Here is an 11115-nt window from a genome sequence, read left to right on the forward strand (position 1 = left end):
TCTTTCACAACATGTTTGAAACTTGGACCTTATTTTCTGGGTTACCACGGTGACGAGTCCCATCCCATCTCGTACATGAGTGTTCAGCTGACAAACAGCGACAGTGAAGCACAAACAAACAAACTAAATGTTATTTAGAAACATATTTATGATGCAAACAAACGTAACGAGGCAGAAAACCTCAGTTTGGGTGTAATGTGAATATAAACAGATTAAAGTTTTAATGTCTTTGCTTCTCGTTTGTTTTTTTCCAGCGCGGCAGACCGTTAGACGGCCCACAAGTAAAGGACACGACGGCGACGCCTCGGCTAACGGAGCCCATCGGCCTGCTGACTCAGCGGTTCTTCCTCCAGATGAACTCGTCTCGCTGGTTTTAACGAACATGAGTCAGGACTGGAGAGCAGCACACGAACCAAGATGAACCCTTATGTCACGTCTCACTTCAGGGGGGATCTGTTTCCCCATTTTCATTTGTTGTAGACTTCCGTCCTCCCTGCTGTGAATCCGATGACTTCCTGTTATTCGTTAAATCAGTTGCAGGTTGAGGACTGATTCTGTTCGCTGGTTGTTGTTGCTTTAAACGTTGTCAGGCTTCAGTTGTAGGGTGGTCTGGAAGTGTTTGGGAAAGGTAAATACCAGCTCTACCCACAGATGTTTTTGCTCTTTTATCTAAACTTTTAGGAAAGTTTTGAGGTACTTTAAACCCTCGTGCATGCGTCTCAGATCACACCTACCTCTGCATGTTGTCATTTCTCAGCTATCAGCGGTGGCGCCTGAAAACCTGCAGAAATATGTAGAAACCGTCCCGACCTGTGCACTTACCCTGTCAGAGGCAGATCAAAGTAATCTGTTGTTTTCTCCCCTCCTTCTTCTTATCTCTTGTCAGGTGATTTCTCAGCCGTAATGCTGAGCTCTAATGAGGTACGTCTGCTCTGAGGCTGTCGCAGGTGATTGTTAGCAGCAGTTGTTATTCAGGTCAGACGTCTGCAAACAGAGCAGGTCTCCGGACAAACCCACGATGGCCGACAGACAGATTAGCAGACGCTCGGAGAGAAAATGTGAAATTGTCAAAGCGGTGACATGAATGAGCTGGAAATGGCAAACAAGACGTGGTTCTTCCAGCTGGGCCCTTCTTGTCGGGCATTTCCATGAGAAAGTCGTAGACAAAGTGACCTGAAACCCGTTTATTTCGTGCACGGTATTAGATTCTGCATCCAAGACCCGTTGAGTTTAACTGTGTTGTATTCTCTGCCTCCTCATGCCGGCACCAAGGCGTGGTGAAACTGGGACGAACATCCATCGTAAGAATTAGCATGTTTTCTCCTTATTTAGATGCATGCTAGAGGTATTTTTAGCGTATTGTCCAGTTTTAGTTTAGCTTCGCCTGCTCGAGCTCGAACCCTCGCCACTGTTCCTCCTGTTGTTTTGAACTGAGCAGAACCAACCCTGCATGCTGTTCTGATGCACTCTGAGCTCAGTCCAGTCTGAGTTCCTGCAGACTCACTAAGTTAGACTCCTTGGGCTGCTGACCTCCTTCTTTTCAGCTCACCTTGCTGCACTGACTTTACTGACGAACCTTCATGAACCTACAAAGAAGCCTGCTGGACGGATAAACTGTGCAGGTTCTGGAGGACATGATGGACCTGCAGCTGTCTCAGTATTAAGACGGACTGATTGTGTTGCACCAAACATAACTTAACCAACTGTACCAAGGAGTTTAGTCATAATCTAGGAGAATCTTGTACGATGGGAGCGGCTCGAGTGAAACGCCGCTTCAGCGCTGTGGTAGATGGGCCGGTGGAGGAGGAGGAGGTCATGAGGCTGGCTCAGAGCGCGGCGGACACGGCTCGGGCTGGCGGGAGTCCGACGGGCTCCGGCAGCCCGACCAGCCCTTCGCCGACCCTCAACGGCAGAGTTCTTCCCCTGCAGATCGCCGGTGCTCGGAGGCAGAGCGCCATCGGGGAGGCAGCCGGGGGAGACGGAGGAGAAGGCGGGGTGAGATCGGGGCGAGGCGAAGGGGGGAGAGGGTGTGGTCATTCGTCGTCGGACCAGGATTCGCTGTCTTCCCCCCCCATCGCCAGCCGCCGGCGCGGCAGGCGCTCCAGCCGCCGGCCCCGACAACGCTTTGTGGGCAAGGACGGACGCTGCAACGTCACCTTCGTCAACATGAGCGAGAGGGGCCAGCGCTACCTGAGCGACCTCTTCACTACTTGCGTGGACATCCGCTGGCGCTGGATGCTGGTCATCTTCACCCTGTCCTTCCTGCTCTCCTGGCTGCTCTTTGGATTCGCCTTCTGGCTCATCGCCTCTGCGCACGGGGACCTCTCCGTCCGGCTCACCCCCAGCCCGAGCTCCTCTCCGGGGGGATCGGGAGAAGCCGGCTCTGGAGGCGAGTCCGACAGAGAGGCGGCGCCGGAGGAGCCATGCTTCCTCCAGGTGAACAGCTTCATGGCGGCCTTCCTGTTCTCCCTGGAGACGCAGACGTCCATCGGTTACGGCTTCCGGAGCGTGACCGAGGAGTGCCCCCTGGCGGTGGTGGCGGTCGTCTTGCAGTGCATCGTGGGCTGCATCATCGACGCCTTCATCATCGGGGCGGTCATGGCAAAGATCGCCAAGCCCAAGAAGCGCAACGAGACGCTGGTGTTCTCGGACACGGCAGTGGTGGCGCTGAGGGACGGAAAGCTCTGCATGATGTGGAGGGTCGGAAACCTGCGGAAGAGCCACCTGGTGGAGGCTCACGTCAGGGCGCAACTCCTGAAGGTACGTGGAGGGAAATGAAAGGTAGCAATTAACTGGAAAATGGTCACATACTTAATTTGTATAAGTACATTTTATTTTGAAAAGCCAACATCCTTCATGAACCCTTTTAACATCTTTGAGCTTTTACTTTGAAAGTGTATCGATCAGCCAATCAGCAGTGAGCAGAGCAGACTGAGGATCAGACCCTCGAATAAATGATCACAGCTCAACAACTACAAGTCAGATTGAACCCAGTCTTCCACCATGAGAAGCTCAGTCTTGTTCAGATCGCTGTGATGTGTTTTCGTGTCCGTAAAGAGTTTTATACGGATCATGTGGCAGCTTAAAGAGACCGTCTAGGATATAATGGGAATCAATGAGGTGATTTATGAAAACACCGTCAGTCCTGCAGCGATGAGACTCACACTGGGTGGAAGAGGACAGAAATTTAAATGTATAAACTGTTCATGAGAAGGAGACGAAATCAATCCAACATTTTTCATAGTTTCTTTTTTTTTTTTCTCAGAATTTAAATCAGAATTTCAGATTTTCAAACAATGAATAAAACTGAACCTGCGGCTGCATAAAAACCTGTAAACGAATGCAGATTAAACGAGTAACATTCAAGAGCTGTTTAAATGTTGAATGAAGGTTCTGCTGTGAGATCTGCCAGACCTACAGGGTTCTACAGACGGCCGGGTTTGGACGTGGTCCAGCTGACGTCCCGTTTGTTTCAATGGGGATTTTTAACGCAGTTGTTTTTTTTTTTTTTTTAATTTCATAAAAACCGTACGAAGAAATGGCACCATTACAGATTGAGCCAATGAAATATAATTTGTGGGTTTTCTCAAAGCTTTTGAGTTTTCTGCCTGTTGGGAGAATTTATAATAAAAAAAAACCAGAGGAATAGAAATAAGTACTTTAATGCTTATTTATTGAAGCTAACTTCATACAAAACAGACCAAGACTGTAAATAACGTCCATCAAAAATCTGTAATTTGACAGTTTTTTAAGACAGTAATTTGCTCTTTTACGCCTGACCATAGAAGTCCAGCGTTACCTTTAATCAATCTGAAGTTATTGTTATTTGACAGATCTTTGCTGTTATTTTAAAGCAGAAGTTTATATATTAAGGATTGATGAAGTGGTCAAGAACTTTTTACAAAACATTTTTAAAAGTATGAATTTACATGTCGACTGTTTTACTGTATTTAAAATATCTACAAATAATAAATATTTTACAGACAGTTGCTGTTATTTGAAAGAGAATAAGGATTGAAATGTGGTAAATGGTTCAGAAGGCTCAGTATGAACGTACATGTTGCCTGTAATAAAGCAGAAAGTTTTACTGCATTTAAATCAGCTGGAAGTGTGAATATTTTACAGATATGTGCTCAGTGCTGCCAGGTTTTCAGTGTCTGGATGTTCCTGCTTGTTAACAGTGTCGTTCAGAGGTATGTCAGGTTCATTTTTGCAGCATCTCAGAAGCTTTGTTCGGTTGAGGGACCAAAATGACCAAACAATCTGGTGGTTTGGGTTAAAAACGTGACGCTTCACAACAGAACTGGTGAACCTGAGTGGAGGGAGAGTCCCCGGTCAGAGGAGAGCTCGGAGAAGTTATTTGGGGAGATTAAGAAAAGTAAAAATGCACCAAGTGATGCAGCTGTGAGAGAATGAAAAGGTTGCAGCAGAGAGGAAGACGCGCTGCGACCATCTGGCTTGGTTCTGCGGCTGCAGTTAATGAGAGCTTGTTGTATTTTCTGCAGGGTTAGGAGGACTTAGCGTGGATTAAGCAGCCTGCCATTCTTTGCCTCGGCCCATTGTCCTTCGTCATCTCATTTCCCCCCGTGTCCTGCTTGTTTTCTGATGATGCCTGCCTCCAGCCTGACCCCACCTGGCCACCTTTGGACTCGGTGCTCTGGGTGTTCTGTCGTTGCCGTGTGACTCGGCGGCGGGTCAGGCTCGGCGGGTCAGGCTCGGCGGAGCGTCGGGGCTGCAGCGTTTGATCTCCGAATAGCAAAACCAGATCAGAGTCCAAACAGGGCAGATGGGATTAAGTTTAGCAAAGGATCAAAGAAATATGATTCCAAACGCGGGCTGGATGTCGGTGAAGGTTGGCCGAGTGATAAGCCAGCGCTCCGGTGAAAACACAATAACCAGCGCTAAGCTTTTGGGTCAGGAGGAGACGTTTCATTTTTTCTCAGATTACCTTTGAGAACGGTGTGAAATGTGTTTAAAGTTTTCATATACGGTCTGACCTCCGAGGCGACGGACGGACTTCATGTGTTCTGTCGAATCATGTGGTTTTACTGGTTCACACTGAACATCGACTGTTAGAAACATTTTACCTGTAATTTAACAATTTAATGCCTGGTTTGCTCCGTTTTCTTAAATTAGATGCACCAGCTGAGATAATCACACAAACATAAGCATTGATTTACACGTGAAGCACAAGAAAACAGGCCACAACCCTCAATAATGTTCATATTAAAACGTCTGTGATAGTTTCTGTTTGTTTGTTTGTTTGTTTTGGACCATAAAACACCTGGTCACCTGTCCAGGTGTCCCTTTGAAAGAAAATAAATAATTTACTATTATTTGACAGAAAAATAAATTATATTAAGGCTTAAAGTGTTATTTTACAGATTGTCCCTGTTTTTGTTTGGTTAAATTAAATTAAATATCTACAAATCACAGAAAAAAAAGTTTATATGTAAGATGTAAAAAAACAAACAACTGTAAATAATGTGAACATTAAAAATCTATAATTGTAAGTGTTTTTTTACGAGTGATTGTAAAATTACAGGATTCTACTGTATTTAAATTAGCAAAAAATAAATAATTGTACAGATGTTTGCTGTTATTTGGAAGAACAATTATGTTAATGAAGGACTGAAGGTGATAAACAAACTGATATTTTTAAGTTTATTTTTTGTAATTTGTTCTTTTACAGTGTGCGACCATAAAATTAGTTTTACAGTTTTAAAATCAGTCAAAAAAATATTTTACAGATATTTGCCGCTATGTTTTTATTATTATTGTTATTTATTTGTTTTACTATTTTTGTGTGTTTTTATGTTTCAGTTCCAGATTTTTTTCGTCTCCATTTCTATGAAAATCAACTGCATGCACAGTTTTATATAAATATATAAATATGTATGTATGTTCCTCTGTTTTCCAGTCCAGGGTGACGCCGGAGGGAGAGTTCCTCCCGCTGGACAACGCCGACATCAACGTGGGTTTCGACACCGGGACCGACCGGATCTTCCTGGTGTCGCCGGTGACCATCGTCCACGAGATCAACGACGAGTCGCCCTTCTTCGAGATGGACCGCAAGTCGCTGGAGAGTGACTCGGAGCTGGAGGTGGTGGTGATCCTGGAGGGCATGGTGGAGGCCACGGCCATGACCACGCAGTGCCGCAGCTCCTACCTGGCCTCGGAGATCCTCTGGGGACACCGATTCGAACCGGTGCTGTTCGAGAGGAAAGACTGCTACCAGGTCAGAGACGGACAGACGGACAGTCTGGAATCTGTTGTTAGACGACTTTTAATTTCTCTAAACCTAAAATAAAAAGATAGGAAGTCGTGAGTTCAAGGATCAGGTCGATGATGATGTTTCACTGAACCATCAGATCTTTTCAAGTCTGTCGGTGCTGCAGACAAACATCACATCAGTCTGAGACACAACTTAGATCAGGACACATTAAAGTCCAGTCATGACTCCATAATCGACCCTTAACAATCCAGAACCTGCTATCCAACAGGTTTGTAGGAAAAACCAACAGAACCCATAAAAACAGCCTTAACATAGCGACAGCCTTGGATTGTGACTCCGACATGACATTTAATGTCACCAATCAGGATGACGGCGTATTATCTGACTGAACAATCCCACAGATTGGCTACGTTCACACTGCAGGACTTGATGCTCAATGAGGATTTCTTTGTGACTTCCTTCACGTTTCCACTTCAATGCGACTTGTATGTGATCTGCTGTGTGAACTTCACACGAGCCAAAAGTGTCCCGCATGCGCAGAAGAGGACACGACGACGTCACACGCAGCGAGCGTGCTCAGTGTTTATGGAAGTAAACATGGATGGTAACGGTGGAGCGTATCTGCCACTCCCCCGCCGCCACCGATGGAGGAAACAGAAGTGTGAGCGCTAACTAAACTAGCATCAGCAGCCAAGTACTGCCTGTGTGTTCTGGACACTTCCACCCCGTCAGAGCGCTGCCCCGGGGTGGAAGTGTCCCCCGACCCAACCAAAGATCCGAAAATCAACAATAACTGGGCCTGAACATCCAGAGAGCAGAAAGTTCTATTGGGACCAGAACTACTAGTTATTATAACAACTATGAACAATAATGAACAACTAATGAGCCTTCCAGCATCAAGCCCTCCTCGTATCTGGACCTCCGTCTGGACAATCCAACAGCCTTGCTATCTGACATAGAAGAAGGTTTTACATTTAGTGTCAGGTTATGGAGTCACGACTGTATTTATAAAAGCTTTTACTAGAGGTCATAAACCACCACTAAAGTCTCTCCAGAGTCAGTCCATCTGGTAAAACTATTTCCTTTATGTTGACATGTTCTCATGCTTCTGTTCCATCACGTGCATCGATTTTAGCTGCATGACTGTAAACATGCAGTGAGTTCTGAAACAGGACAGTCAGGCTCCTGTATGTCCTCCAGATCACTATGAATGTTCAACACCACACCTGCTCCAGACCTTTGTAGTTACACATCATTTTGTTTTAGATATATTCATTCCCTTGAAGTGGTGCCACAGTCAGTCTGGACCGTGCAGCGCTGTTCTTAAATCCTGACTGAACCTTTACATCCACCAAAATCTTTCTGTTATTCACAGTAATTACCAGCAGCTGGACTTCAGTGAGTTTAAATGATGATTATCAGTAAATAGTTTGAGTTTATTCATGTGTCTGATGCAGGTCAAACATCTGGAGACTGGTCTGGACTGATAATTACGCTTTAATATGAGTCTGTGATGTCCAGACTCTTCATCCACACTTTGTTTTAGCTGCAGGTTCTGGATCAGTTTTCTTTCCTTCAGCTGGTTTTCTACATTTTGTACCATTTGTGACTCATTTTGGACCAATGTCAGATCATTTTGTCCAGTTTGAACCCATTACAGACGAGTTTAAAGATGTTTTTAGCGGTTTGGGACAACGTCTGAGTTGTTTTGTTCACTTGTGAGACATTTTGGAGAAGTTTGAGCCCTTTTCTTTGGATCATGTTGGTCAGTTGAACTCATGTTGGACAAATCTGAGTCATTTATAAGTTATTTTGGAGAGTTTTAACTAGTTTTGGAAACATTTCAATCTTTCCAGGACAGTTTTGAGTAATTTTTGGATGCTTTTTGAGGGATTTAGACAGCACAGAGCCCTTTGGGGCATTGTTTGGTTAATCCTGGACAGTTTGAACTCATCCTGGACAAATATGAGTCCTTTGGGAGTTATTTTGGACACTTTTGCTGAACGTTTGTGCAGGTTTGAGTCAAGTTTGAGTCACAGTTTGAGCCCTTTTCTCTTGTTTTATGAAAGTTCAAGTCCTTTTGAACAAGTTTTGAGTCCTTTTGGAAGTTTTAATCTAGCTTTGAGCAGGTTCTGCAGGTTCTTTAGAAATGTTCTGCCAGAGAGATAGAAGTTTGAAACTCCAGTTCTGTGTGTGGCGCCTCCTACAGGCTTCACTGTTGGGTGACTAGTTTAGATAAACGTCAGATGAATTCATGAGCTGGTCAGACGTAAACCCTGTGGCTCTGTTCCTTCCTCCAGGTGGACTACTCCTTCTTCCATCGGACCTATGAAATCCCAAACACTCCGTCCTGCAGCGCTAAAGAACTCGCCGAGGAGAAATACATCGACAGCTCCAGATCGTCCTTCTGCTACGAGAACGAAGTGGCTCTGCAGCTCGTCTCTCCTGACGACGAGGCGGATCCGGAAGCAGAGCGACCCTCCCCTCCGACCCGGAGCTCCTCGCTGGCAGAACACCTGCACTACAACTGAGCCTGACAGACGAAGATCAGGGACACAGAGACGAGGGCAGAAGCAGGCAGAAGCAGTGGAGGGTTAGAGGGAGGATCGGCGATGAGAGAAGCTCCAGATGTTGTAGAAGTTTGTCCGATTCACACCAGAACTCCTGCAGAGACAAAAAGGACGAAGACCAGGAGGAGGTTCAGCCTTCTGAGCCGGTTGTCTGATTGGTCCTGGCAATCTTTCACAATCATTGAACACTCGTCTGCTGAGTCTCACATCTGGCCCATCACTACCACAGCGCACATCTGGCTCTGAAGCCACATGCAGCAGCGCCCCCCGGTGGCCGCAGCCTGCTGTTGTTCAGACCTGCAGAGGGTGTTTAGAATGTATTTGCTGATTTATCATTTTTATTTCCTCATGGTAAGTATGGGACGGAGCAGCTGGGAGCCGAAGCAGAGCCACATGGAAGGAAACAGCTGAGAGCGAGCAGCGGTTTTCAGCCGTTTGTTCCCATGTGATGCTGCTGCTGGCTTTGTTTTGCTTTTTTTTTTTTTTTTTTTAATTTGTCATGAAAAAAAAAGTTCTCTGATTGTAGAATTTGTTTGATTTGTTTTGACATGTTGAAGCTGGTGCAGCGTTGCAGCAGGACGGTGCTTTCTGGTGTTTTATAGTCATAAACGTAACCTCGCTGTTGTTTTGTTCTCACACTGCTGGATTCTTGTTCATGTTTAAGGCGTCTTGGATGACTTGTAATGAAACAGACTGATTCCTGTGAATGCATCTGAGACGTCCGACGTCACTGGAACTGACCTGAACTGAGAGATGTTCTGACCATGAGGTTTCTGGACAGACAAACTGGAAACTACAACATGTTCTGCACATTATTCTGTATTTTTGTGCTCCTAGAATCTCACGACCCGTTTAGTTTTATTTGAGCAGGCGGTGCCTTCAAGACAGAGGGTTTTTGCAGCTGGCCCTTCATGTGCAGCAGTTTGTTCCACGTTGTTTTGATTGTGTGTATTTGCATAATTCTGTTTTTATCTCAGCCACTTTACCGTTTGCAGTAGAAGACGAGCGGTCACTGTGGACGAACACTGGAGAGCTTTTAGCTGTAGATGACTCATAGATGCACTTTGCAGCACCTGGAATGTTTCTGCTCATTTCCATCTCCACAGTAAATTCTGAGTATCTCAGCGTGTGATTGTGTCGGCAGAGGCAGCGACGACCAGCCCGTCCGAGAGCTTTGCACTAAAACGTAGAGACGAGTGTCAGTGACCAGGACGCTGAAGTTTTACCTGAGAACATATTCTGTGTTATAATTACGCTGTTCTATGTTTGTGTCGTCCCTCCAACGTCTCCTTCATGGTGTCCATGTTCTATTTATAGGCGCCCTGCCTCCACCTCCACCGGCTGTAACCTGAACTCGCAGCACCATCACTTTAACTGCTTTTAAAAACCCCAGAAAGAAACACACACGAGGATTGTTTGGTTGTTTCACTGTGTGCCGAGGATCACAGCGTTTCACGCGTCGTGTAAAATACGTGTAAACCACCTGCTTTTGAACAGATTGTGAGATGGCAGTAATAAAAGCTGTACCTACCTTTTCCCAGGTGATTTTTCTGAAGACATAAATGTATAATGTGAGATCTGACTCAGGCACAGAACACATGAAGCTGTGTTGTAGAGCAAATAAAACACAGATTCAGTCGCACTGATGGCTCAGTTCTGTATTTATTCTCTCAGCAGCACTTCTTGTACATTAATGACTTTGTCGTCCTGATTTATTACCGTTATCACGATTTTTTTTTAAAAAAATTTATAGTTTTGCATTTTATATATATATACGGCTATGTTATGGAAATAGATTTTTTTTTGTTTAATGTCTTTAAATTAGTTAATTTATTTTTGTTTTTGTCCCCATCTGTCACAATGAGCTTTTTTTTTTTTAAAAAAAGAGAAAAATAAGTTTCTATTTTTATATATTTTTTATTTTTAGCGATTTCTTTTTCTGTTCTTCTTATTTCTTCCCCCGTCTGTCACAGAATATTCTGGACATAATATTAAACCAAACAGGATTTTTGTTTTCATGAATTTTTTTTTTAATATATGAAACGAGGATTGTGCACAAATTCTGATAAAACAAAACTTCAAGGAATAAACTAAAGTACAAAATGTTTTAAATAAATTATAAAGCTTTTATTGTGGTCATATGATAAACTTCACAGCTCATATTGTGACAACAGGAGGTTTGTGTTGGTATTTAAATGAACATTTACTATAAGTCAGAATCGGTGGTTTCACTTGTTTTAGCAGCACATCGCAGAGTAAACGAGATTTAATCCTTTAGTTTAATCATTTCTCTCATTATTATTGTTATTA

The 11115-nt window shown here is 44.4% G+C and overlaps 1 protein-coding gene across 1 annotated transcript; it reads left to right on the forward strand.

Moving 5' to 3' along the window:
- The first annotated feature begins 1746 nt into the window (after positions 1–1746).
- Positions 1747–8800, forward strand: kcnj14 (potassium inwardly rectifying channel subfamily J member 14). Its single transcript, XM_008292241.1, has 3 exons — positions 1747–2760; positions 5921–6238; positions 8536–8800. Exons 1-3 carry the CDS (start codon positions 1747–1749, stop codon positions 8764–8766), a joined length of 1563 nt encoding a protein of 520 aa, XP_008290463.1. The 3' UTR covers positions 8767–8800.
- Positions 8801–11115: the final 2315 nt, after the last annotated feature.

The sequence above is a fragment of the Stegastes partitus genome, unplaced genomic scaffold (genome assembly GCF_000690725.1).
Source record: "Stegastes partitus isolate 25-593 unplaced genomic scaffold, Stegastes_partitus-1.0.2 Scaffold797, whole genome shotgun sequence".
NCBI lineage: Eukaryota > Metazoa > Chordata > Actinopteri > Pomacentridae > Stegastes > Stegastes partitus.

Bases quoted from the DNA above. Each gene is read 5' to 3' on its own strand.
- kcnj14 (XM_008292241.1), top strand. From the start codon at position 1,747: ATGGGAGCGGCTCGAGTGAAACGCCGCTTCAGCGCTGTGGTAGATGGG. The intron at 2,761-5,920 runs GTACGTGGAGGG...TCTGTTTTCCAG, and splicing joins TCAGGGCGCAACTCCTGAAG to TCCAGGGTGACGCCGGAGGG. The intron at 6,239-8,535 runs GTCAGAGACGGA...TCCTTCCTCCAG, and splicing joins AGAGGAAAGACTGCTACCAG to GTGGACTACTCCTTCTTCCA.